This window comes from Ranitomeya variabilis, chromosome 1 (genome assembly GCF_051348905.1).
Source record: "Ranitomeya variabilis isolate aRanVar5 chromosome 1, aRanVar5.hap1, whole genome shotgun sequence".
NCBI classification, from domain to species: domain Eukaryota; kingdom Metazoa; phylum Chordata; class Amphibia; order Anura; family Dendrobatidae; genus Ranitomeya; species Ranitomeya variabilis.
This window is the reverse complement of record NC_135232.1, coordinates 16,872,270-16,899,732: the sequence shown is the minus strand read 5'-3', so window position 1 is coordinate 16,899,732 and position 27,463 is coordinate 16,872,270. Positions and strand designations below refer to the sequence as shown.

Here is a 27,463-nt window from a genome sequence, read left to right as displayed (position 1 = left end):
GACCTACCTACCAGGTGGAATTCCACGTTACATATGTTGGAGCGGTTGTGTGAGCAGCAGCAAGCTGTAATGGAGTACCAGCTGCTTCAGGCGCAAAGAAGTCGCAGTCAGCGCCGTACAGACTTCACAACCACAGAGTGGGCCACTATGAATGACGTCTGCCAGGTTTTGCGTCCCTTTGATTATTCCACGCGGATGGCGAGTGCAGATGATGCACTAGTCAGCATGACTGTCCCCCTTATCTGCCTGCTTGAAAAATCACTGCAAGCGCTAAGGGATGATGTTGTGGAAGAGGTGGAGGATGAGGATTCAGCATTTCCATCATCTTCTGGACAGTCAGCGCCACGTGGTTCCTCACAAACGCGTAGGCAGGGGACAGTTTGTGAGGAGGATGAGGAGGAGTCAATGGAGGAGGAAGACATCCGTCCAGAGGAGGGAGTTACACAATTGTCCAGTACTCAGTGTGTACAGCGAGGGTGGGGTGATGACGAGCGGGCAGAGATCACGCCTCCAGCAGGGGACAGCGTTTCTTGGGCAGTTGGCAGTCTGCAGCACATGGTGGATTACATGCTGCAGTGCCTGAGAAACGACCGCCGCATCGCCCACATTCTCAACATGTCTGATTATTGGGTGTTCACCCTCCTCGATCCTCGCTACCGGGACAACGTAGAAAGCCTCATCACACCGTTGAACCGGGAGCGAAAAATGCGGGAGTACCAAGACACACTGGTCAATTCCATCATCTTCTCCATTCCAACTGAGAGAAGTTCTGCTAGTGCATTCCAAAGCAGCTCAGTGCGTCCAGGCAGTGGTGGAGGCTCTGCACAAAGAGGGAGCAGAAGCAGTGCCTCTGCCCAAGGCAAGACCAGTATGGCCCAACTGTGGCACAGTTTTCTGTGCCCGCCACAAAAGTCTACACCATCACAGACGGCTCCAGTCAGCAGGAGGCAACGGTTCCGTCAGATGGTGACAGACTACATGTCTTGCCCTCTTGCTGTACTCCCAGACGGCTCTTCCCCTTTCAAGTTTTGGGTCTCAAAGCTGGATACATGGCCAGAGCTAAGCCAGTATGCATTGGAGGTGCTGTCTTGCCCTGCGGCCAGTGTATTATCGGAACGTGTCTTTAGTGCTGCAGGTGGTGTACTAACTGACCGTCGCATGCGACTATCCTCCGATAACGTTGACCGGCTTACTTTCCTGAAAATGAACAAGGCCTGGATCTCGCAGGAATTTGCCACTCCTCTTCCTGATTAAATAATTAGGTGACTGTCTACAGTATCCAGGTCTCCTGTTGTGTTCATCTTTCTACCACCTGAACTTAAATTCCTGGGCTCCAACACCGCCAGTTGAGGCTCAGAAGTGCCGTCTGCACAGTCAAAACATACGACCCAGTGTTCTTGGGTTTCAGTAACGTCAGCTGATCCCCAGCTGTGTAGCTGGCAATGTGTCATGCGACCGCCACGCTGACACAACAACTGAAATGTAAGGGAATCTGTCCCCCCCCCCCAAGGCGTTTGTTACTGAAAGAGCCTCCTTGTGCAGCAGTAATGCTGCACAAGGAAAAGGTAGCTATTTTTGTTTAGCTCCTTGCACACGCAGAACTTAACACTTATAAAATGTGTCCACTGATACCGTAAAACCGTCCCGGAGGTGGGACTTTCCTTCGTAATATGACGCAGCACAGCTGTCATTCTTACCCCCCCGGCGCCGTGCCCCGGCTCCTCAGCGTTGTTTGATTCCGTCCCGGAGCCTGCGCTGTTATGTTATCCCGTGGCCAGGCACACTTAGCGTTGCCCGTCTTCTGACATCATTTGGTGTCAGGATGGCTGCGCCTGTGCGGCCGCGCTGGCCGAGGGCCCGCCTCGCAGTGTCTTCTGATTTAATCCCACTGGGGGCCTGAGATCCATGGACATGCGCAGTGCATATCTGAACCTCCACCTCTCACTCATCTCCCTACGGCTTCTTCAGACTGTGCGGTGTCAGCTGGTCCCTAATAGCATGCCACGGCCGTGACACCGCACAGTCTTAAGAAGCCGTAGGGAGGGGAGTGAGAGGCGAGGATATGCACTGCGCATGGCCACGGATCTCAGGCCCGCGGTGGGATTAAATCAGAAGACACTGCGAGGCGGGCTCTCGGCCAGCGCGGCCGCACAGGCGCAGCCAGCCTGACACCAAATGATGTCAGAAGATGGGCAGCGCTAAGTGTGCCTGGCCAAGGGATAACATAACAGCGCCGGCTCCGGGACGGAATCAAACAACGCTGAGGAGCCGGGGCACGGCGCCAAGGGGGTAGGAATGACGGCTGTGCTGCGTCATATTACGAAGGAAAGTCCCACCTCCGGGACGGTCTCACGGTATCAGGGGACACATTTTATAAGTGTTTAGTTCTGTGTTTGCAAGGAGCATCATGAAAAGAGCCACCTTTTCCTTTTGCATCTTTTTTGCTGCACAAGCTGGCTCTTTCAGCTACAAACGCCTTGGGGGGGGGGGGTTAAAGGTTCCCTTTCGACTTTCTCCAATCAGGCTTCGGCCTACATTGTGTTCCTCTGCTTCTCCTCCTGTCCCTGGGCTCCAACACCGCTAGTTGTTGCCTGGTAGTGCTGTCCGCACAGTCAACAGTCGCTCCTCTGTTATTGGGGTTCAGTAACGTCAGCTGTTCCCCTGCTGTGTGTGTGGCAATCCCTCCTATCGCCTCCACCTCCTCCTCCTCCTCCTGTCCCTGGGCTCCAACACCGCTAGTTGTTGCCTGGTAGTGCTGTACGCACAGTCAACAGTCCCTCCTCTGTTATTGGGGTTCAGTAACGTCAGCTGTTCCCCTGCTGTGTGTGTGGCAATCCCTCCTATCTCCTCCACCTCCTCCTCCTGTCCCTGGGCTCCAACACCGCTAGTTGTTGCCTGGTAGTGCTGTACGCACAGTCAACAGTCCCTCCTCTGTTATTGGGGTTCAGTAACGTCAGCTGTTCCCCTGCTGTGTGTGTGGCAATCCCTCCTACCTCCTCCACCTCCTCCTCCTCCACCTGTCCCTGGGCTCCAACACCGCTAGTTGCCGTCCAGAAGTGCTGTCCGCACAGTCAACAGTCCCTCCTCTGTTATTGGGGTTCAGTAACGTCAGCTGTTCCCCTGCTGTGTGTGTGGCAATCCCTCCTACCTCCTCCTACCTCCACCTCCCCCTCCTGTCCCTGGGCTCCAACACCGCTAGTTGCCGTCCAGAAGTGCTGTACGCACAGTCAACAGTCCCTCCTCTGTTACTGGGGTTCAGTAACGTCAGCTGTTCCCCTGCTGTGTGTGTGGCAATCCCTCCTACCTCCTCCTACCTCCTCCTCCTCCACCTGTCCCTGGGCTCCAACACCGCCAGTTGCCGTCCAGTAGTGCTGTACGCACAGTCAACAGTCCCTCCTCTGTTACTGGGGTTCAGTAACGTCAGCTGTTCCCCTGCTGTGTGTGTGGCAATCCCTCCTACCTCCTCCACCTCCTCCTCCTCCACCTGTCCCTGGGCTCCAACACCGCTAGTTGCCGTCCAGAAGTGCTGTCCGCACAGTCAACAGTCCCTCCTCTGTTATTGGGGTTCAGTAACGTCAGCTGTTCCCCTGCTGTGTGTGTGGCAATCCCTCCTACCTCCTCCTACCTCCCCCTCCTGTCCCTGGGCTCCAACACCGCTAGTTGCCGTCCAGTAGTGCTGTACGCAGTCAACAGTCCCTCCTCTGTTATTGGGGTTCAGTAACGTCAGCTGTTCCCCTGCTGTGTGTGTGGCAATCCCTCCTACCTCCTCCACCTCCACCTGTCCCTGGGCTCCAACACCGCTAGTTGCCGTCCAGAAGTGCTGTCCGCACAGTCAACAGTCCCTCCTGTTATTGGGGTTCAGTAACGTCAGCTGTTCCCCTGCTGTGTGTGTGGCAATCCCTCCTACCTCCTCCACCTCCTCCTCCTCCACCTGTCCCTGGGCTCCAACACCGCTAGTTGCCGTCCAGAAGTGCTGTCCGCACAGTCAACAGTCCCTCCTCTGTTATTGGGGTTCAGTAACGTCAGCTGTTCCCCTGCTGTGTGTGTGGCAATCCCTCCTACCTCCTCCTACCTCCACCTCCCCCTCCTGTCCCTGGGCTCCAACACCGCTAGTTGCCGTCCAGTAGTGCTGTACGCACAGTCAACAGTCCCTCCTCTGTTATTGGGGTTCAGTAACGTCAGCTGTTCCCCTGCTGTGTGTGTGGCAATCCCTCCTACCTCCTCCACCTCCTCCTCCTCCACCTGTCCCTGGGCTCCAACACCGCTAGTTGCCGTCCAGAAGTGCTGTCCGCACAGTCAACAGTCGCTCCTCTGTTATTGGGGTTCAGTAACGTCAGCTGTTCCCCTGTTGTGTGTGTGGCAATCCCTCCTACCTCCTCCACCTCCTCCACCTGTCCCTGGGCTCCAACACCGCTAGTTGCCGTCCAGAAGTGCTGTCCGCACAGTCAACAGTCCCTCCTCTGTTATTGGGGTTCAGTAACGTCAGCTGTTCCCCTGCTGTGTGTGTGGCAATCCCTCCTACCTCCACCTCCCCCTCCTGTCCCTGGGCTCCAACACCGCTAGTTGTTGCCTGGTAGTGCTGTACGCACAGTCCCAACAGTCCCTCCTCTGTTATTGGGGTTCAGGAACGTCAGCTGTTCCCCTGCTGTGTGTGTGGCAATCCCTCCTATCTCCTCCACCTCCCCCTCCTGTCCCTGGGCTCCAACACCGCTAGTTGCCGTCCAGTAGTGCTGTCCGCACAGTCAACAGTCCCTCCTCTGTTATTGGGGTTCAGTAACGTCAGCTGTTCCCCTGCTGTGTGTGTGGCAATCCCTCCTACCTCCTCCTACCTCCTCCTCCTCCACCTGTCCCTGGGCTCCAACACCGCTAGTTGCCGTCCAGAAGTGCTGTCCGCACAGAGCCAACCACCTCGCCAATGTGTTAGTGGGGTTCACAGGCAGCCAGCCTGACACCAAATGATGTCAGAAGACGGGCAGCGCAAAATGTGTGCCTGGCCAAGGGCTAACCTAACAGCGCAGGCTCCGGGACTGATTCAAACAACGCTGAGGAGGCGGCGCACGGCGCCAAGGGGGTAAGAATGACGGCTGTGCTGCGTCACATCACAAAGGAAAGTTCCACCTACCGGACGGTATCACGGTAGGAGGGGACACTTTTTATAAGTGTTAGGTTCAGCATGTGCAAGGACCATAATTAAAAGAGCTAAGTTTACCTTTTCCAGCATTAGTGCTGTACACGATGGCTCTTTCAGCTACAAACGCCTGGGGGGGGGGTTAAAGTTTCCCTTTCAACTTGCTCCAGTGCAGGCTTCGGCCTACACTCTGCTCCCTCTCCTCCTCCTGCTGACCCTGGGCTCTAACACCGCCAGTTGGGGCCCAGATGTGCTAGCTGCACAGAGCCAAACACCAGCCAATGTGTCAGTGGGGTTCAGCACCGCCAGCTGTTCCCCTGCTGTGTAGCCGGCAACGTGTCCTGCAACAGCCACGCAGACACAAGAACTGAAATTGAAGGAAACCTGTCCCCCCTCCCCCAGGCGTTTATACGTTTTACAGCCACCTTGTACGACAGTAATGCTGCATGTGTGCAAGGTGGCTCAGAAACTTATTCTCCTTGCCCATGTTGAAGTGAACACGTCTAAAAATGAGTCCTCTGCGACCATTAAAACGTCCCTCAGGTGTGATTTTCCTTTGTATTGACACGCAACAAGCTCCTTGGTAGCGCTGCCCGTCTTCTGGCATCATTGTTTGGCTGCCTGCGCCTCTGCGGCCGCCCTGACCCACACAACGCCCCTCGGTGTCTTATTTCTTGGGACTGCGAGGGTGTGATTGATGGGCATGAACGGTGCATTTCTTCGCCTGTCCCTCATCTCCTTCCGCCTTCTTCGGACTGTGCGTCTTCATGGCCGTGGCATGCGATAAGGGATCAGCTGACGCCGCATAGTCTGAAGCGGGTGTAAGAACCCAAGCGAGAGGCGGACATATGTACTGCGCCAGGCCATGAATCCCAGCCCCGCAGTGTTTTAACAATGTTAAGACACTGCGGGGCTGGGATTCATGGTCATCGCGAACCGCACCGGCCGACATTAAATGATGTCAGAGGATGGGCAGCGCTAACAGCGCTAGGCCAGGGGATAACACGACAGCGCAGACTCCTGTACAGCAAATAACAACGCTCAGGAGGCTGCACCCAGCAGCAAGGTGGGATTCTTGACATCTGTGCTGCGTCTCATTACAAAGGGAACTCGCGCCTCCAACACAGTTTGACTGTATAAAGGGCTAAATGTTATACGTGTTTCATTCAGCGTGTGCAAGGAGCAAAATTAAAAGAGCAACCTTTGACTTGTGCAGCACTACTGCTGCATAAGCTGTGGCTCTTCTACTTTGTAACCCCTGAGGGGGGGGTTAAAGGTTACCTTTGAAATTGGTTCAGTTAGGCTTCGGCCTACACTCTGCTCCCCCTGCAGAGCCCGGGCTCCAACACCGCCAGTTGGGGCCCGGTACTGCTAGCTGCACAGAGAAAAACACCAGCCAATGTGTCAGTGGGGTTCAGCACCGCCAGCTGTTCCCCTGCTGTGCAGCCGGCATCGTGTCCTGCAAAAGCCACGCAGACACAAGAACTGAAATTGAAGGGAACCTGTCCCCCCTCCCCCAGGCGTTTGTACGTTTTCCAGCCACCTTGTACAGCGGTAATGCTGCATGTGTGCAAGGTGGCTCAGAAACGTATTCTCCTCGCACATGTGGAACTGAAAACACGTCTAAAATGTGTCCTCTGTGTGACCATTTAACCGTCCCGGTGGTGTGACTTTCCTTTGTAATGACACGCTGCAACCCCCTTGGTAGCGCTGCCCGTCTTCTGGCATCATTGTTTGGCTGCCTGCGCCTCTGCGGCCGCCCTGACCCACACAACGCCCCTCGGTGTCTTATTTATTTGGACTGCGAGGGTGTGATTGATGGGCTTGATCGGTGCATTTCTTCGCCTGTCCCTCATCTCCTTCCGCCTTCTTCGGACTGTGCGGCTTCATGGCCGTGGCATGCGATAAGGGATCAGCTGACGCCGCACAGTCTGCAGCGGGTGTAAGGACCCGAGTGCGAGAGGCGAACATATGTGCTGCGCCAGGCCATGAATCACAGCCCCGCAGTGTTTTAACAATGTTAAGACACTGCGGGGCTGGGATTCATGGTCATCGTGAACCGCACCGGCCGACATTAAATGATGTCAGAGGATGGGCAGCGCTAACAGCGCTAGGCCAGGGGATAACACGACAGCGCAGACTCCTGTACAGCAAATAACAACGGTCAGGAGGCTGCACCCAGCAGCAAGGTGGGATTCTTGACATCTGTGCTGCGTCTCATTACAAAGGGAACTCGCGCCTCCAACACAGTTTGACTGTATAAAGGGCTAAATGTTATACGTGTTTCATTCAGCGTGTGCAAGGAGAAAAATTAAAAGAGCAACCTTTGACTTGTGCAGCACTACTGCTGCATAAGCTGTGGCTCTTCTACTTTGTAACCCCTGAGGGGGGTTAAAGGTTACCTTTGAAATTGGTTCAATTAGGCTTCGGCCTACACTCTGCTCCCCCTGCAGAGCCCGGGCTCCAACACCGCCAGTTGGGGCCCGGTACTGCTAGCTGCACAGAGCCAAACACCAGCCAATGTGTCAGTGGGGTTCAGCACCGCCAGCTGTTCCCCTGCTGTGCAGCCGGTAACGTGTCCTGCAACTGCCACGCAGGCACAACAGACCCAAAGCTGCCGCCAGTGCAGGCTTCGGCCTACACTCTGCTCCCTCTCCTCCTCCTGCTGACCCCGGGCTCTAACACCGCCAGTTGGGGCCCGGTACTGCTAGCTGCACAGAGAAAAACACCAGCCAATGTGTCAGTGGGGTTCAGCACCGCCAGCTGTTCCCCTGCTGTGCAGCCGGCATCGTGTCCTGCAAAAGCCACGCAGACACTTGCTCTTGTACCTTCTGCTCCCCATCCTGGTTCCAGTACCGTCAGCTGGTTCCGGGCAGAGCCTTTGGCTTAGGTGCCTCCCTCTGGGTATCCGAGTTCCACCAACGTCAGGTGGTCCTTGGTAGTGCTTTCAGGCACGGGTACCTCCTGCTTAGTAACCGGGTTCCAGTAACGTCAGCTGGTCCTCGGTAGTTCCATTGGCTCTTGGACCTTCGGCTACCCATCCGGGTTCCAGCACCGTCAGCTGGTTCTCGGCAGTGTCTTTTGCTCTTGTACCTTCTGCTCCCCATCCTGGTTCCAGTACCGTCAGCTGGTTCCGGGCAGAGCCTTTGGCTTAGGTGCCTCCCTCTGGGTATCCGAGTTCCACCAACGTCAGGTGGTCCTTGGTAGTGCTTTCAGGCACGGGTACCTCCTGCTTAGTAACCGGGTTCCAGTAACGTCAGCTGGTCCTCGGTAGTTCCATTGGCTCTTGGACCTTCGGGTAGCCATCCGAGTTCCAGTTCCATCAGCTGGTTCTCGGCATTTTCTCAGCCTTCTTGTACCTTCTGCTACATTTCCAAGTTCAAGAGACTAAACACGATGACCCGGAAGACCACCCCTAAGATGACGACGACACCAGAGACGACAACCACCGAGATGACGACGACCCTGGAGACGATGACCCTGAAGACGACCCCGATGACGACGACCCCGGAGACGACGACCCTGAAGACCACCCCGATGACGACGACCCCGGAGACGACGACCCTGGAGACGACGACGACCTGGAAGACCGAGAAGCAGAAGAACAAGAGGCTGCAGAACAAAGAGCAGAAGAACATTAAGCATAAGACTAAATATCAGAGCAAAAAATATTATCTAAATTATAAGCAGAAGAAGACTAAGCAGTGTATGGGGGTGAGTCCGTTCCTTCTCGTGGTGCCCCTGGATAAAGCCTGATGCTGCAGGCCAAACTGAACGCGGACAAATGTAACTGTTTTGTGACAGGCAGAACGGAAGGTGTAATCTTCAAACTTTTATAGATAACAACTACGGGAATGCCTGTCACAAATAAGAATATGATGAAGAAGTAGAATATGATGAAGATAATAGTAAAATAAAAAGAATATGAACAATGTAACCAAAAAAATAATAGGTAGAAGATGAAGAAGAAGATGAATAAGGTGAAGAAGTTGATGTCAAAGAAGCTGATGATGAGGATAATTAAGAAGAAAGCGTGGGAGAAGTAAAAAAGAAGGTGAAGGGTGTGGAAGTAGTGAAACATCAATATCTGACAAAATAAAAATAAAAATTAACATAGTCAAAATCTTTCTACCGCCGAACGTCATAAAAAACAAAACAAAATCCTGCTATTCTATTAGATTGGGCTAAACCTCTGTGCCTTTAATATCTCCGCCACGTCCCCCAATACATCCTACATTATTCTTAGTTGTTTTCCTTCATGTAGAATGAACCTACAAGTTTATAAAGGGTTTATTTTAATTCTGATATTTTCGTCCCATTGACTTGCATTGGGATCGGGTATCGGTATCGGATTAGATCCGATACTTTGACGGTATCGGCCGATACTTTCCGATACCGATACTTTCCGATACCGATACTTTACGATATCGGAAGGTATCGCTCAACACTACCCAGCAGTCATCTCTCCGCTCATCACCCAGAATCCTCCAGTCCTGTATAATGTCCCAGCAGTCACCTCTCCTCTCATCACCCAGAATCCTCCAGTGCTGTATAATGTCCCAGCAGTCACCTCTCCTCTCATCACCCAGAATCCTCCAGTCCTGTATAATGTCCCAGCAGTCACATCTCCGCTCATCACCCAGAATCCTACAGTCCTGTATAATGTCCCAGCAGTCACCTCTCCGCTCATCACCCAGAATCCTCCAGTGCTGTCCTTTATAATGTCCCAGCAGTCACCTCTCCGCTCATCACCCAGAATCCTCCAGTGCTGTGTAATGTCCCAGCAGTCACTTCTCCGCTCATAACCCAGAATCCTCCAGTGCTGTATAATGTCCCAGCAGTCACCTCTCCTGTCATTACCCAGAATCCTCCAGTGCGGTCCTGTATAATGTCCCAGCAGTCACCTCTACGGTCATCACCCAGAATCCTCTAGTGCTGTATGTCCCAGCAGTCACCTCTCCGCTCATCACCCAGAATCCTCCAGTGCTGTATAATGTCCCAGCAGTCACCTCTCCGCTCATCACCCAGAATCCTCCAGTCCTGTATAATTTCCCAGCAGTCACTTCTCCGCTCAGAACCCAGAATCCTCCAGTGCTGTATAATGTCCCAGCAGTCACCTCTCCGCTCATCACCCAGAATCCTCCAGTGCAGTCCTGTATAATGTCCCAGCAGTCACCTCTCCGCTCATCACCCAGAATCCTCCAGTGCCCTCAGTATAATATTCCAGCAGTCACCTCTCCGCTCAGAACCCAGAATCCTCCAGTGCTGTATAATGTCCCAGCAGTCACCTCTCCGGTCATCACCCAGAATCCTCCAGTGCCGTCCTGTATAATGTCCCAGCAGTCACCTCTCCGCTCATCACCCAGAATCCTCCAGTCCTGTATAATGTCCCAGCAGTCACCTCTCCTCTCATCACCCAGAATCCTCCAGTGCTGTGTAATGTCCCAGCAGTCACCTCTCCTCTCATCACCCAGAATCCTCCAGTGCTGTATAATGTCCCAGCAGTCACCTCTCCGCTCATCACCCAGAATCCTCCAGTGCTGTATAATGTCCCAGCAGTCACCTCTCCGCTCATCACCCAGAATCCTCCAGTGCTGTATAATGTCCCAGCAGTCACCTCTCCGCTCATCACCCAGAATCCTCCAGTGCTGTATAATGTCCCAGCAGTCACCTCTCCGCTCATCACCCAGAATTCTCCAGTCCTGTATAATGTCCCAGCAGTCACCTCTCCTCTCATCACCCAGAATCCTCCAGTGCTGTATAATATCCCAGCAGTCACCTCTCCTCTCATCACCCAGAATCCTCCAGTGCTGTATAATGTCCCAGCAGTCACCTCTCCGCTCAGCACCCAGAATCCTCCAGTCCTGTATAATGTCCCAGCAGTCACCTCTCCGCTCATCACCCAGAATCCTCCAGTCCTGTATAATGTCCCAGCAGTCACCTCTCCGCTCAGCACCCAGAATCCTCCAGTCCTGTATAATGTCCCAGCAGTCACCTCTCCTCTCATCACCCAGAATCCTCCAGTGCTGTATAATGTCCCAGCAGTCACCTCTCCGCTCAGCACCCAGAATCCTCCAGTCCTGTATAATGTCCCAGCAGTCACCTCTCCGCTCATCACCCAGAATCCTCCAGTCCTGTATAATGTCCCAGCAGTCACCTCTCCGCTCAGCACCCAGAATCCTCCAGTCCTGTATAATGTCCCAGCAGTCACCTCTCCTCTCATCACCCAGAATCCTCCAGTGCTGTATAATGTCCCAGCAGTCACCTCTCCGCTCATCACCCAGAATCCTCCAGTCCTGTATAATGTCCCAGCAGTCACCTCTCCGCTCATCACCCAGAATCCTCCAGTGCTGTATAATGTTCCAGCAGTCACCTCTCCGCTCATCACCCAGAATTCTCCAGTCCTGTATAATGTCCCAGCAGTCACCTCTCCGCTCATCACCCAGAATTCTCCAGTCCTGTATAATGTCCCAGCAGTCACCTCTCCTCTCATCACCCAGAATCCTCCAGTGCTGTATAATATCCCAGCAGTCACCTCTCCGCTCATCACCCAGAATCTTCCAGTGCTGTATAATGTCCCAGCAGTCACCTCTCCGCTCATCTCCCAGAATCCTCCAGTCCTGTATAATGTCCCAGCAGTCACCTCTCCGCTCATCTCCCAGAATCCTCCAGTGCTGTATAATGTCCCAGCAGTCACCTCTCCGCTCATCTCCCAGAATCCTGCAGTGCTGTATAATGTCCCAGCAGTCACCTCTCTGCTCATCACCCAGAATCCTCCAGTCCTGTATAATGTCCCAGCAGTCACCTCTCCGCTCATCACCCAGAATCCCCCAGTCCTGTATAATGTCCCAGCAGTCACCTCTCCGCTCAGCACCCAGAATCCTCCAGTCCTGTATAATGTCCCAGCAGTCACCTCTCCGCTCAGCACCCAGAATCCTCCAGTCCTGTATAATGTCCCAGCAGTCACCTCTCCGCTCATCACCCAGAATCCTCCAGTGCTGTATAATGTCCCAGCAGTCACCTCTCCGCTCAGCACCCAGAATCCTCCAGTCCTATATAATGTCCCAGCAGTCACCTCTCCGCTCATCACCCAGAATCCTCCAGTCCTGTATAATGTCCCAGCAGTCACCTCTCCGCTCATCACCCAGAATCCCCCAGTCCTGTATAATGTCCCAGCAGTCACCTCTCCGCTCATCACCCAGAATCCTCCAGTCCTGTATAATATCCCAGCAGTCACCTCTCCGCTCATCACCCAGAATCCTCCAGTGCTGTATAATGTCCCAGCAGTCACCTCTCCGCTCATCTCCCAGAATCCTCCAGTCCTGTATAATGTCCCAGCAGTCACCTCTCCGCTCATCTCCCAGAATCCTCCAGTGCTGTATAATGTCCCAGCAGTCACCTCTCTGCTCATCACCCAGAATCTTCCAGTACTGTATAATGTCCCAGCAGTCACCTCTCCGCTCATCACCCAGAATCCTCCAGTGCTGTATAATATCCCAGCAGTCACCTCTCCTCTCATCACCCAGAATCCTCCAGTGCTGTATAATGTCCCAGCAGTCACCTCTCCGCTCAGCACCCAGAATCCTCCAGTCCTATATAATGTCCCAGCAGTCACCTCTCCGCTCATCACCCAGAATCCTCCAGTCCTGTATAATGTCCCAGCAGTCACCTCTCCGCTCATCTCCCAGAATCCTCCAGTGCTGTATAATGTCCCAGCAGTCACCTCTCCGCTCATCTCCCAGAATCCTGCAGTGCTGTATAATGTCCCAGCAGTCACCTCTCTGCTCATCACCCAGAATCTTCCAGTACTGTATAATGTCCCAGCAGTCACCTCTCCGCTCATCACCCAGAATCCTCCAGTGCTGTATAATATCCCAGCAGTCACCTCTCCTCTCATCACCCAGAATCCTCCAGTGCTGTATAATGTCCCAGCAGTCACCTCTCCGCTCAGCACCCAGAATCCTCCAGTCCTATATAATGTCCCAGCAGTCACCTCTCCGCTCATCACCCAGAATCCTCCAGTCCTGTATAATGTCCCAGCAGTCACCTCTCCGCTCAGCACCCAGAATCCTCCAGTCCTATATAATGTCCCAGCAGTCACCTCTCCGCTCATCACCCAGAATCCTCCAGTCCTGTATAATGTCCCAGCAGTCACCTCTCCGCTCAGCACCCAGAATCCTCCAGTCCTATATAATCTCCCAGCAGTCACCTCTCCGCTCATCACCCAGAATCCTCCAGTCCTGTATAATGTCCCAGCAGTCACCTCTCCGCTCATCACCCAGAATCCTCCAGTGCTGTATAATGTCCCAGCAGTCACCTCTCCGCTCATCACCCAGAATCCTCCAGTGCTGTATAATGTCCCAGCAGTCACCTCTCCGCTCAGCAGCTCAATCATCTTGTTGCTGAGCTCCAGGATCTTCTTGTTCCTCTCATGTAGCAGGGAGTGCGGGGGAGGCTCTGTGATGGGGCCCGGGCTCCGCCCTCCTGACTCCTGGAGATGGATGATGGGAGTCACACCGTCCCCCGGTGTCTTCCTCACTATTGTGTAATCCTGTGTATGGAGAGAGACACTTAGGGAGAAGATTCCTTCCCAACTCCAGATCTGACAATCAGTAGAAATCCCGGGATCAATAACCGTCTCCAGTAATCTGGGGCCATAACCGGGAATATTATTCCCCCCCGGACAGACATCCCGGCCCCTCTACAGCTCTTATAGGGAATCCCCATGACAACTCCTCCGGGCAGAGAGCTCCACACAATCACTGCTCTTACAGGAAAGAATCCTTCTCTCTATTCTGGATTTCCTCCTCCCGATGTCGGACTTGTCACAGAACACAATAAAGCTGATAGAAATGTAGAGGAGTTACCTCTCCGCTCAGCAGGGAGATGATCTCCAGGGCGAAGTGGAATAATCTTCTGGTGGTCTCATCCCTGTCCTCGTCCATCCTCGGGGTCATTCAGGAGGAGGAGGGATGAGCACTGGATCAGCTGGAGGGATCTCGTCCTGCCGGCGTCTTCATGATGGAGGAGAAGATGGAAATCACAGGGGACGAGAGAACGACAATCACTAAACTCTGCCAAATATCAACATTTATCAGGAGGAAAAGCCACAAAACTCCACCGCGGCCTCCTCCGCCGATCTGACCGCTCATCATCAGCCTCGTAGGAGGAGGACGGTCACCGTGGTAACTACACCGCCAGCAGAGGACGGTCACCGTGGTAACTACACCTCCAGCAGGGGACGGTCACCGTGGTAACTACACAGCCAGGAGAGGACGGTCACCGTGGTAACTCACCGCTAGTGGAGGACAGTCACTTTGGTAACTACACCGCCAGCGGGGGCCGTGAGATGAGGAGCAGACGCTGCACATCCCCCATACAATGCTGCCCGTCCCCAACACTGAGGAGCCGCAGTCACATGGAGCAGGAGCCTCCACAGGAACAGCTCTGATCTCACCCCACACTCTCCTCTCACAGATTTACCACAAGCACCAAAACTCCACCAAACCCTCCTGTAATCTCACCGGAATGGCGGGAAATCTGCTGCTGGCTGACACCAGAGAACACGAGCTGCACACAACCAGGACGGAGCTGCTGCACTGAGAGCTGAAGGACCTGTGGTGACGTCACCGTCATGTGATCAGGGGGCGGAGCTCAGGAGAGAAGTGGTGAGGCAGAGAAATGCAGGCCCTGTGAGACTTCAAGGTCATGTGATCAGATGGAGTTCAGGTAAAATGTTAGTTATGATCCAATCAGGTGACAGTGATGACGTCACCTCAGCCCCTCCCGCTCTCGCAGTGCAGTAGCCTCTTCCTGGTTTGCTCCTGGCTGCAGCACATTGTCGTCTTCACCAGTGACTCGGCAGAGCCAGAGCTGTAGCTAGGAGGTTGGTTCAGAGGGGCGAAGCTTCTGAGCGGCCGCTAACAGGTGACCTTCATTACAGCCGGTGACGGCCCTAATAGTGGAGGAGAATGTCAGCAGGTAACCGCGCTGTTCCTGAGGATAATCTCTATATAAAGACTGTAACGGATCCCAGCAGTATGTCAGGGATCCCGGGAGGATAAATGTATCGTCCCCACCACTCACACCAATAGGTCATGACCCGGGGTTGTTTTGTTGCCCCTGGTTCTTTCTGAAGGGGATTTATCTATATCCCACTTCCCAGTCCTGTTTAGAACTTGCAGCTCTCTGGCGCCCCCTTACCCTCAGGTCAGTCAGGGTACTGCACCTGGATAATTAGTCGCCGGAAAGGCTGCCTGCTATGTACTGCCTAATGGACATACTGCAGTGAGGACGATATAACTACTCCCACTCAGGCGGGAACAATCATTACACTGGTCAACAGCATTTTTGGTGCCAAAGATATTTCATCGAATTTGGGGTATTTTTGGGGTGCTGATTCTGAATATGTCATCAGTTTTGCCAGATTGGCTCAAGTTTTTGAGATTTTTGGTATCTTATTTATAGCACTTGTTGGTAAATGCGACGCATCATCTCATTAATTTCTTTGGATTAGTACTTGAACTGAGCAGTTCTCAATATAGTTTTGTGTTAATTAGTGTTCTAAAAGTTTGTTCATAGCTTGATTTTTGCACTAACTTTATGTTGTTGTCTGTTTTCCAGTGAAAAGCATGAACTCATCAAGAAGAAGTTGTCTTAACGATCCAGACTCATTCTGTTACATTTGTGGTGAATACACACTGCCAAAACATAGAAGAAACATAACAGACTTCGTAAAAAAAAGTGTATTTTGCCTATTTTGGGGTTATGCTTGGGGACCAAGACAAGTTTTGGGCACCACACATAGTGTGCAAAGCATGTATCGAATTATTACGAAAATGGAGCAAAGGACAAAGAAAAAGCTTCAAATTTGGTGTTCCAATGGTGTGGAGAGAGCCAAAAAATCATCATGATGACTGTTATTTATGGTAAACACAGGTACAGGCACATCTTCACAATGAGGGACAGGCCTTCTTGCAGATTCCATGTTACTCCCATTTTCGTTTCTTATGCTTATTGAATCCTTGCACTTGCACTGCACAGAAATAACAGTCATCATGATGATTTTTTGGCTCTCTCCACACCATTGGAACACCAAATTTGAAGCTTTTTCTTTGTCCTTTGCTCCATTTTCGTAATAATTCGATACATGCTTTGCACACTATGTGTGGTGCCCAAAACTTGTCTTGGTCCCCAAGCATAACCCCAAAATAGGCAAAATACACTTTTTTTTACGAAGTCTGTTATGTTTCTTCTATGTTTTGGCAGTGTGTATTCACCACAAATGTAACAGAATGAGTCTGGATCGTTAAGACAACTTCTTCTTGATGAGTTCATGCTTTTCACTGGAAAACAGACAACAACATAAAGTTAGTGCAAAAATCAAGCTATGAACAAACTTTTAGAACACTAATTAACACAAAACTATATTGAGAACTGCTCAGTTCAAGTACTAATCCAAAGAAATTAATGAGATGATGCGTCGCATTTACCAACAAGTGCTATAAATAAGATACCAAAAATGTCACAAACTTGAGCCAATCTGGCAAAACTGATGACATATTCAGAATCAGCACCCCAAAAATACCCCAAATTCATTAAAATATTTTGGACACCAGAAAAAAAAATTTTTTTTTGTTGACCTGTGTTATCAACGCTGCAGAGATGCCCAACTGCACAGGACAAAGTATACTGCCACCAGCTCCGATTCCACCAAAGGTTAACGGGTCCAGAGCCACCCCAAATCAGTCCCGGCCTCCATTACTGGTTGTGTCTCTGGTGTCAGTACTGAGGATTGCAGGCTCGGGACAGTGATGAGGAGATAAGCGGCGTATCATCCCGGCCTCCATTACTAGTTGTGTCCTCTGGTGTCAGTACTGAGGATTGCAGGCTCGGGATAGTGATGAGGAGATAAGCGGCGTATCATCCCGGCCTCCATTACTGGTTGTGTCTCCGGTGTCAGTACTGAGGATTGCAGGCTCGGGGCTGTGATGAGGAGATAAGCGGCGTATCATCCCGGCCTCCATTACTGGTTGTGTCTCCATTATCAGTACTGAGGATTGCAGGCTCGGGGCAGTGATGAGGAGATAAGCGGCGTATCATCCCGGCCTCCATTACTGGTTGTGTCTCCGGTGTCAGTACTGAGGATGGCAGGCTCGGGGCAGTGATGAGGAGATAAGCGGCGTATCATCCCGGCCTCCATTACTGGTTGTGTCTCTGGTGTCAGTACTGAGGATTGCAGGCTCGGGGCAGTGATGAGGAGATAAGCGGCGTATCATCCCGGCCTCCATTACTGGTTGTGTCTCCGGTGTCAGTACTGAGGATGGCAGGCTCGGGGCAGTGATGAGGAGATAAGCGGCGTATCATCCCGGCCTCCATTACTGGTTGTGTCTCTGGTGTCAGTACTGAGGATTGCAGGCTCGGGGCAGTGATGAGGAGATAAGCGGCGTATCATCCCGGCCTCCATTACTGGTTGTGTCTCTGGTGTCAGTACTGAGGATTGCAGGCTCGGGGCTGTGATGAGGAGATAAGCGGCGTATCATCCCGGCCTCCATTACTGGTTGTGTCTCTGGTGTCAGTACTGAGGATTGCAGGCTCGGGGCAGTGATGAGGAGATAAGCGGCGTATCATCCCGGCCTCCATTAATGGTTGTGTCTCTGGTGTCAGTACTGAGGATTGCAGGCTCGGGGCAGTGATGAGGAGATAAGCGGCGTATCATCCCGGCCTCTATTACTGGTTGTGTCTCTGGTGTCAGTACTGAGGATTGCAGGCTCGGGGCAGTGATGAGGAGATAAGCGGCGTATCATCCCGGCTTCCATTACTGGCTGTGTCTCTGGTGTCAGTACTGAGGATTGCAGGCTCGGGGCAGTGATGAGGAGATAAGCGGCATATCATCCCGGCCTCTATATATACAGAATACCCTGATATCGCACACAGAATATATACGGAATACCCCGTTATATCCTGGTGACCGCCCATCACCGCTCCTCTCCTCCTCAGTCCTCACACTGACTGGTGACCTCCCATCACCGCTCCTCTCCTCACACTGACTGGTGACCGCCCATCACCGCTCCTCTCCTCACACTGACTGGTGACCGCCCATCACCGCTCCTCTCCTCACACTGACTGGTGACCGCCCATCACCGCTCCTCTCCTCACACTGACTGGTGACCGCCCATCACCGCTCCTCTCCTCACACTGACTGGTGACCGCCCATCACCGCTCCTCTCCTCACACTGACTGGTGACCTCCCATCACCGCTCCTCTCCTCCTCACACTGACTGGTGACCGCCCATCACCGCTCCTCTCCTCCTCACACTGACTGGTGACCGCCCATCACCGCTCCTCTCCTCACACTGACTGGTGACCGCCCATCACCGCTCCTCTCCTCACACTGACTGGTGACCGCCCATCACCGCTCCTCTCCTCACACTGACTGGTGACCTCCCATCACCGCTCCTCTCCTCACACTGACTGGTGACCGCCCATCACCGCTCCTCTCCCCACACTGACTGGTGACCGCCCATCACTGCTCCTCTCCCCACACTGACTGGTGACCGCCCATCACCGCTCCTCTCCTCACACTGACTGGTGACCGCCCATCACAGCTCCTCTCCTCCTCACACTGACTGGTGACCGCCCATCACCGCTCCTCTCCTCCTCACACTGACTGGTGACCGCCCATCACCGCTCCTCTCCTCCTCACACTGACTGGTGACCGCCCATCACCGCTCCTCTCCTCACACTGACTGGTGACCGCCCATCACTGCTCCTCTCCTCACTCTGACTGGTCGCTCGTACTCGGCGCTGGAGTCGGGACCGCTCATGCGCGCTCCCGCTTCTCTTCTCCCGCCTTTTCTGTGCTCCAATGGTAATCGACACACGCCCCCAAGCTCCTCACGTGACCGCAGACACCCGTGACGTCATATCTAACCGTAGGGTCTTCTACTCTTGTGAGGTGAGTGTTGTCTCTCGCCGGCTCCGGTACTGGGGAATGTGACCGGTGACGGCCCGCTGTGTGCTGGCGATGTGAGGGCACCGTGGACATTGTGCTGCTGCTCTCCAGCGGCCTCTGCTGACGTTCTGTCCTGAGGTTCTGTGTGCCGTCACTAGCGACTCTTGTGACGTTTTCCCCTGGGCTCCTTTATGCTGTTATATGGTGCTTCTGCTTCACGGTGTGGCGGGGGGTCCTGTACGGCGGGGGCTCCGTGTCATGTACGGTGCTCTGTGGTAGGGGGGCCTCCGTGTCATGTACAGTGCTCTGTGGCGGGGGGTCCTGTATGGCGGGGGGGCCTCCGTGTCATGTACAGTGCTCTGTGGCGGGGGGTCCTGTATGGCGGGGGGGCCTCCGTGTCATGTACAGTGCTCTGTGGTAGGGGGGCCTCCGTGTCATGTACGGTGCTCTGTGGTGGGGGGTCCTGTACGGCGGGGGGCCTCCGTGTCATGTACAGTGCTCTGTGGTAGGGGGGCCTCCGTGTCATGTACGGTGCTCTGTGGTGGGGGGTCCTGTACGGCGGGGGGCCTCCGTGTCATGTACAGTGCTCTGTGGCGGGGGGTCCTGTATGGCGGGGGGGCCTCCGTGTCATGTACGGTGCTCTGTGGTGGGGGGTCCTGTACGGCGGGGGTCCTCCGTGTCATGTACGGTGCTCTGTGGCGGGGGATCCTGTACGGCGGGGGGGCTCCGTGTCATGTACGGTGCTCTGTGGTGGGGGGTCCTGTACGGCGGGGGGCCTCCGTGTCATGTACAGTGCTCTGTGGCGGGGGGTCCTGTACGGCGGGGGGGCTCCGTGTCATGTACAGTGCTCTGTGGCGGGGGGTCCTGTACGGCGGGGGGGCTCCGTGTCATGTACAGTGCTCTGTGGCGGGGGGTCCTGTATGGCGGGGGGGCCTCCGTGTCATGTACAGTGCTCTGTGGTAGGGGGGCCTCCGTGTCATGTACGGTGCTCTGTGGTGGGGGGTCCTGTACGGCGGGGGGCCTCCGTGTCATGTACAGTGCTCTGTGGCGGGGGGTCCTGTATGGCGGGGGGGCCTCCGTGTCATGTACGGTGCTCTGTGGTGGGGGGTCCTGTACGGCGGGGGTCCTCCGTGTCATGTACGGTGCTCTGTGGCGGGGGATCCTGTACGGCGGGGGGGCTCCGTGTCATGTACGGTGCTCTGTGGTGGGGGGTCCTGTACGGCGGGGGGCCTCCGTGTCATGTACAGTGCTCTGTGGCGGGGGGTCCTGTATGGCGGGGGGGCCTCCGTGTCATGTACAGAGCTCTGTGGCGGGGGATCCTGTACGGCGGGGGGGCTCCGTGTCATGTACAGTGCTCTGTGGCGGGGGATCCTGTACGGCGGGGGGGCTCCGTGTCATGTACAGTGCTCTGTGGCGGGGGGTCCTGTATGGCGGGGGGGCCTCCGTGTCATGTACAGTGCTCTGTGGTAGGGGGGCCTCCGTGTCATGTACGGTGCTCTGTGGTGGGGGGTCCTGTACGGCGGGGGGCCTCCGTGTCATGTACAGTGCTCTGTGGTAGGGGGGCCTCCGTGTCATGTACGGTGCTCTGTGGTGGGGGGTCCTGTACGGCGGGGGGCCTCCGTGTCATGTACAGTGCTCTGTGGCGGGGGGTCCTGTATGGCGGGGGGGCCTCCGTGTCATGTACGGTGCTCTGTGGTGGGGGGTCCTGTACGGCGGGGGTCCTCCGTGTCATGTACGGTGCTCTGTGGCGGGGGATCCTGTACGGCGGGGGGGCTCCGTGTCATGTACGGTGCTCTGTGGTGGGGGGTCCTGTACGGCGGGGGGCCTCCGTGTCATGTACAGTGCTCTGTGGCGGGGGGTCCTGTATGGCGGGGGGGCCTCCGTGTCATGTACGGTGCTCTGTGGTGGGGGGTCCTGTACGGTGGGGGTCCTCCGTGTCATGTACGGAGCTCTGTGGTGGGGGGTCCTGTACGGCGGGGGGCCTCCGTGTCATGTACGGTGCTCTGTGGTGGGGGGTCCTGTACGGCGGGGGGGCTCCGTGTCATGTACGGTGCTCTGTGGTGGGGGGTCCTGTACGGCGGGGGGCCTCCGTGTCATGTACGGTGCTCTGTGGTGGGGGGTCCTGTACGGCGGGGGGCCTCCGTGTCATGTACAGTGCTCTGTGGCGGGGGGTCCTGTATGGCGGGGGGGCCTCCGTGTCATGTACGGTGCTCTGTGGTGGGGGGTCCTGTACGGCGGGGGGCCTCCGTGTCATGTACAGAGCTCTGTGGCGGGGGGTCCTGTACGGCGGGGGCCTCCGTGTCATGTACGGTGCTCTGTGGTGGGGGGTCCTGTACGGCGGGGGGCCTCCGTGTCATGTACAGTGCTCTGTGGCGGGGGGTCCTGTATGGCGGGGGGGCCTCCGTGTCATGTACGGTGCTCTGTGGTGGGGGGTCCTGTACGGCGGGGGGCCTCCGTGTCATGTACAGAGCTCTGTGGCGGGGGGTCCTGTACGGCGGGGGCCTCCGTGTCATGTACGGTGCTCTGTGGTGGGGGGTCCTGTACGGCGGGGGGCCTCCGTGTCATGTACGGTGCTCTGTGGTGGGGGGTCCTGTATGGCGGGGGGCTCCGTGTCATGTACAGAGCTCTGTGGTAGGGGGTCCTGTATGGCGGGGGGGCCTCCGTGTCATGTACGGTGCTCTGTGGTGGGGGGTCCTGTACGGCGGGGGGCCTCCGTGTCATGTACGGTGCTCTGTGGCGGGGGGTCCTGTACGGCGGGGGTCCTCCACGGCGGGGGTCCTCCGTGTCATGTACAGAGCTCTGTGGTAGGGGGGTCCTGTACGGCGGGGGCCTCCGTGTCATGTACGGTGCTCTGTGGTAGGGGGTCCTGTATGGCGGGGGGGCCTCCGTGTCATGTACGGTGCTCTGTGGTGGGGGGTCCTGTACGGCGGGGGGCCTCCGTGTCATGTACGGTGCTCTGTGGCGGGGGGTCCTGTACGGCGGGGGTCCTCCGTGTCATGTACAGAGCTCTGTGGTAGGGGGGTCCTGTACGGCGGGGGCCTCCGTGTCATGTACGGAGCTCTGTGGTAGGGGGGCCTGTACGGCGGGGGCCTCCGTGTCATGTACAGAGCTCTGTGGTAGGGGGGTCCTGTACGGCGGGGGCCTCCGTGTCATGTACGGTGCTCTGTGGTAGGGGGGCCTGTACGGCGGGGGCCTCCGTGTCATGTACGGAGCTCTGTGGTAGGGGGGCCTGTACGGCGGGGGGCCTCCGTGTCATGTACGGAGCTCTGTGGCGGGGGGTCCTGTACGGCGGGGGGCCTCCGTGTCATGTACGGTGCTCTGTGGCGGGGGGTCCTGTACGGCGGGGGGCCTCCGTGTCATGTACAGAGCTCTGTGGCGGGGGGTCCTGTATGGCGGGGGGCCTCCGTGTCATGTACGGTGCTCTGTGGTGGGGGGTCCTGTACGGCGGGGGTCCTCCGTGTCATGTACGGTGCTCTGTGGCGGGGGGTCCTGTACGGCGGGGGGCCTCCGTGTCATGTACGGTGCTCTGTGGCGGGGGGCCTCCGTGTCATGTACGGTGCTCTGTGGCGGGGGGTCCTGTACGGCGGAGGGCCTCCGTGTCATGTACGGTGCTCTGTGGTGGGGGGTCCTGTACGGCGGGGGGGCCTCCGTGTCATATACGGTGCTCTGTGGCGGGGGGCCTCCGTGTCATGTAGAGAGCTCTGTGGCGGGGGGCCTGTACGGCGGGGGGCCTCCGTGTCATGTACGGTGCTCTGTGGTGGGGGGTCCTGTACGGCGGGGGGCCTCCGTGTCATGTACAGTGCTCTGTGGCGGGGGGTCCTGTACGGCGGGGGTCCTCCGTGTCATGTACAGAGCTCTGTGGTAGGGGGGTCCTGTACGGCGGGGGCCTCCGTGTCATGTATGGAGCTCTGTGGTAGGGGGGCCTGTACGGCGGGGGCCTCCGTGTCATGTACAGAGCTCTGTGGTAGGGGGGTCCTGTACGGCGGGGGCCTCCGTGTCATGTACGGTGCTCTGTGGTAGGGGGGCCTGTACGGCGGGGGCCTCCGTGTCATGTACGGAGCTCTGTGGTAGGGGGGCCTGTACGGCGGGGGGCCTCCGTGTCATGTACGGAGCTCTGTGGTAGGGGGTCCTGTATGGCGGGGGGGCCTCCGTGTCATGTACGGTGCTCTGTGGTGGGGGGTCCTGTACGGCGGGGGGCCTCCGTGTCATGTACGGTGCTCTGTGGCGGGGGGTCCTGTACGGCGGGGGTCCTCCACGGCGGGGGTCCTCCGTGTCATGTACAGAGCTCTGTGGTAGGGGGGTCCTGTACGGCGGGGGCCTCCGTGTCATGTACGGTGCTCTGTGGTAGGGGGTCCTGTATGGCGGGGGGGCCTCCGTGTCATGTACGGTGCTCTGTGGTGGGGGGTCCTGTACGGCGGGGGGCCTCCGTGTCATGTACAGAGCTCTGTGGTAGGGGGGTCCTGTACGGCGGGGGCCTCCGTGTCATGTACGGAGCTCTGTGGTAGGGGGGCCTGTACGGCGGGGGCCTCCGTGTCATGTACAGAGCTCTGTGGTAGGGGGGTCCTGTACGGCGGGGGCCTCCGTGTCATGTACGGTGCTCTGTGGTAGGGGGGCCTGTACGGCGGGGGCCTCCGTGTCATGTACGGAGCTCTGTGGTAGGGGGGCCTGTACGGCGGGGGGCCTCCGTGTCATGTACGGAGCTCTGTGGCGGGGGGTCCTGTACGGCGGGGGGCCTCCGTGTCATGTACGGTGCTCTGTGGCGGGGGGTCCTGTATGGCGGGGGGCCTCCGTGTCATGTACAGAGCTCTGTGGCGGGGGGTCCTGTATGGCGGGGGGCCTCCGTGTCATGTACGGTGCTCTGTGGTGGGGGGTCCTGTACGGCGGGGGTCCTCCGTGTCATGTACGGTGCTCTGTGGCGGGGGGTCCTGTACGGCGGGGGGCCTCCGTGTCATGTACGGTGCTCTGTGGCGGGGGGCCTCCGTGTCATGTACGGTGCTCTGTGGCGGGGGGTCCTGTACGGCGGAGGGCCTCCGTGTCATGTACGGTGCTCTGTGGTGGGGGGTCCTGTACGGCGGGGGGGCCTCCGTGTCATATACGGTGCTCTGTGGCGGGGGGCCTCCGTGTCATGTAGAGAGCTCTGTGGCGGGGGGCCTGTACGGCGGGGGGCCTCCGTGTCATGTACGGCGCTCTGTGGCGGGGGGGTCCTGCACGGCGGGGGGCCTCCGTGTCATGTACGGTGCTCTGTGGCAGGGGGGCCTCCGTGTCATGTAGAGAGCTCTGTGGCGGGGGGCCTGTACGGCGGGGGGCCTCCGTGTCATGTACAGAGCTCTGTGGCGGGGGGTCCTGTACGGAGTGGGGCCTCCGTGTCATGTACAGAGCTCTGTGGCGGGGGGTCCTGTACGGCGGGGGGTCCTCCGTGTCATGTACGGTGCTCTGTGGCGGGGTGTCCTGTACGGCGGGGGGCCTCCGTGTCATGTACGGTGCTATGTGGTGGGGGGTCCTGTACGGCGGGGGGCCTCCGTGTCATGTACAGAGCTCTGTGGTGGGGGGTCCTGTACGGCGGGGGGCCTCCGTGTCATGTACGGTGCTCTGTGGCGGGGGGCCTCCGTGTCATGTACGGTGCTCTGTGGCGGGGGGTCCTGTACGGCGGGGGGCCTCCGTGTCATGTACGGTGCTCTGTGGCGGGGGGTCCTGTACGGCGTGGGGCCTCCGTGTCATGTACAGAGCTCTGTGGCGGGGGGGCCTGTACGGCGGGGGGTCCTCCGTGTCATGTACGGTGCTCTGTGGCGGGGGGTCCTGTACGGCGGGGGTCCTCCGTGTCATGTACGGTGCTCTGTGGCGGGGGGTCCTGTACGGCGGGGGGCCTCCGTGTCATGTACGGTGCTCTGTGGCGGGGGGTCCTGTACGGCGGGGGGCCTCCGTGTCATGTACGGTGCTCTGTGGCGGGGGGCCTCCGTGTCATGTACGGTGCTCTGTGGCGGGGGGTCCTGTACGGCGGAGGGCCTCCGTGTCATGTACGGTGCTCTGTGGCGGGGGGCCTCCGTGTCATGTAGAGAGCTCTGTGGCGGGGGGCCTGTACGGCGGGGGGCCTCCGTGTCATGTACGGCGCTCTGTGGCGGGGGGGTCCTGCACGGCGGGGGGCCTCCGTGTCATGTACGGTGCTCTGTGGCGGGGGGTCCTGTACGGCGGGGGGCCTCCGTGTCATGTACAGAGCTCTGTGGCGGGGGGGCCTGTACGGCGGGGGGTCCTCCGTGTCATGTACGGTGCTCTGTGGCGGGGGGCCTCCGTGTCATGTACGGTGTTCTGTGGCGGGGGGCCTCCGTGTCATGTACGGTGCTCTGTGGCGGGGGGTCCTGTACGGCGGGGGGCCTCCGTGTCATGTACGGTGCTCTGTGGCGGGGGGTCCTGTACGGCGGAGGGCCTCCGTGTCATGTACGGTGCTCTGTGGCAGGGGGGCCTCCGTGTCATGTAGAGAGCTCTGTGGCGGGGGGCCTGTACGGCGGGGGGCCTCCGTGTCATGTACGGTGCTCTGTGGCGGGGGGTCCTGCACGGCGGGGGGCCTCCGTGTCATGTACAGAGCTCTGTGGCGGGGGGGTCCTGTACGGCGGGGGGCCTCCGTGTCATGTACAGAGCTCTGTGGCGGGGGGGTCCTGTACGGCGGGGGGCCTCCGTGTCATGTACAGAGCTCTGTGGTAGGGGGGTCCTGTACGGCGGGGGGCCTCTGTGTCATGTACGGTGCTCTGTGGTAGGGGGTCCTGTACGGCGGGGGGCCTCTAGGTCATGTACGGTGCTCTGTGGCGGGGGGGTCCTGTACGGCGGGGGGCCTCTAGGTCATGTACTCCACAGTGGGGTTCTCAGGGGCTTGTACGGTGCCATGTGGTGTCTGCTGCAGACACTCCTCGTGGCGCCACAGAACATAGAGCCCGTCCTCCGGAGACAGGAGTGCAGGCCTGATACGTCTTACCCCAGGACATGCTGGGGGTTATAGTTCTTTCTGGAGGACTTTTTGCTGATTTGTGAAGAACTACAAGCCTCATCATCCTTTAACTCTTTCTTCTTTTACAGGCCATGGCTGAACAGACGTCTGTACAGGAGAGACCCCCGTGTCACCGCCGCCGCCCGGCCCCCCGCCCGCCCCGTGGCCCCAATGACATCTACGTGAACACAAAGACTGATTTCAGGGCCCAGCTGTCTCGCTGCCGTCGCCTCCTGGAGAGTGGGGGGCAGAAGGAGCTGAGGGTGCACGGACTGGGCCTCGCCATCGGCCGTGCCATTAACCTGGCACTACAGCTTCAGCTCGCCATGCCGGAGACCCTCCTCCTGTCTGCCAGCACCTCCACCGTGGAGCTGACTGATGACATGGAGGCCGAGGGAGGAGAGGATGGAGAACCGGGCACCCGCCACCGCAACAACTCTGCCATCCACATCCGGGTCTACCGAGCCCATGAGGAGTGAGGCACGGGACTGGGTATAGTGCTGAGGGACTAAGTGCTCCTGGGACTGAGGAAGCCTCACATCCGGAGCTGCAAGCAGAATTCTGCCACCACTTATCCACCAGTTACGTCCGGAGCTGCGAGCAGAATTCTGCCGCGACTTATCCACCAGTCACGTCCGAAGCTGCAGCACAATTCTGCATCTTCTTCAGTCACATCCGGAGCTGTGGCATGCACCGTTCTGTCATGTCTTCTCCACTGCAGTTCTGGATGCGACTAGAGTATATCAGATCCTGCGTATCAGACTTGTAGTGACTGGGGCAGAGGATGTGACGCCGAGGCAGTCTGTCCCGTGGGTCACATGTAGATCTGCTGTTTCTGTGCTGTGACTTGTGCAGCCATGTTGTGCTGAGAATTATCGCTGGTTTTGATTGGCCAAAAAATAAAGCCATGATTATCCAGAGATAATATCCTGTGTGCTGATGTGTGTGAGCTCTGAGGTTGTCAGACCGCGGCCAAAGTGTCTGAGCTGTTCAACCAAAACATTAATACCACCGGCCTTGTACAGACTCTGTATCATACCTGCGATGCTTTGCGCCTCCCGACTCCTCTAGCATAGCTGCGATGCTTTGTGTCTCCCGAGTCCTCTCTAGCATAGCTGCATTGCTCTGCGCCTCCCGACTGCTCTCTAGCATACCTGCGATGCTCTGCGCCTCCCGACCTCTTTCTATAATAGCTGCGATGCTTTGTGTCTCCCGAGTCCTCTCTAGCATACCTGCGATGCTCTGCGCCTCCCGACTCCTCTCTAGCATAGCTGTGTTGCTCTGCGCCTCCCGACTACTCTCTAGCATAGCTGCGTTGCTCTGCGCCTCCCGACTCCTCTCTAGCATAGCTGCGTTGCTCTGCGCCTCCCGACTACTCTCTAGCATAGCTGCGATGCTTTGTGTC

General features: G+C 57.0%; 2 protein-coding genes across 6 annotated transcripts in view; one reads left to right on the top strand and one right to left on the bottom strand.

Moving 5' to 3' along the window:
• LOC143793497 (uncharacterized) overlaps positions 1–27,463 on the bottom strand; it is a 300,046-nt gene that overhangs the window by 217,298 nt on the left and 55,285 nt on the right. The gene's annotated exons all lie outside the window — the stretch shown is intronic.
• Positions 14,963–26,983, top strand: LOC143793580 (ribonuclease P protein subunit p20-like). Of its 5 annotated transcripts, none has more exons than XM_077280653.1 (2): positions 14,963–15,109; positions 26,148–26,983. In XM_077280653.1, the coding sequence occupies exon 2, from the start codon at positions 26,151–26,153 to the stop codon at positions 26,535–26,537; it is 387 nt and encodes a 128-aa protein (XP_077136768.1). In that variant the 5' UTR covers positions 14,963–15,109; positions 26,148–26,150; the 3' UTR covers positions 26,538–26,983. The 5 variants fall into 5 exon arrangements, with proteins under 5 accessions (XP_077136768.1, XP_077136771.1, XP_077136767.1 ...); XM_077280656.1 differs by having other exon boundaries at positions 15,035–15,055; XM_077280652.1 differs by lacking the exon at positions 14,963–15,109 and adding an exon at positions 18,658–19,085.

Excerpts from the sequence above, each read along its gene's own strand:
- LOC143793580 (XM_077280652.1), top strand. The coding sequence starts at position 18,996 with ATGGTAATCGACACACGCCCCCAAGCTCCTCACGTGACCGCAGACACC. Across the intron at positions 19,086-26,147 it reads GGGTCTTCTACTCTTGTGAG|GCCATGGCTGAACAGACGTC; the intron begins GTGAGTGTTGTC and ends CTTCTTTTACAG.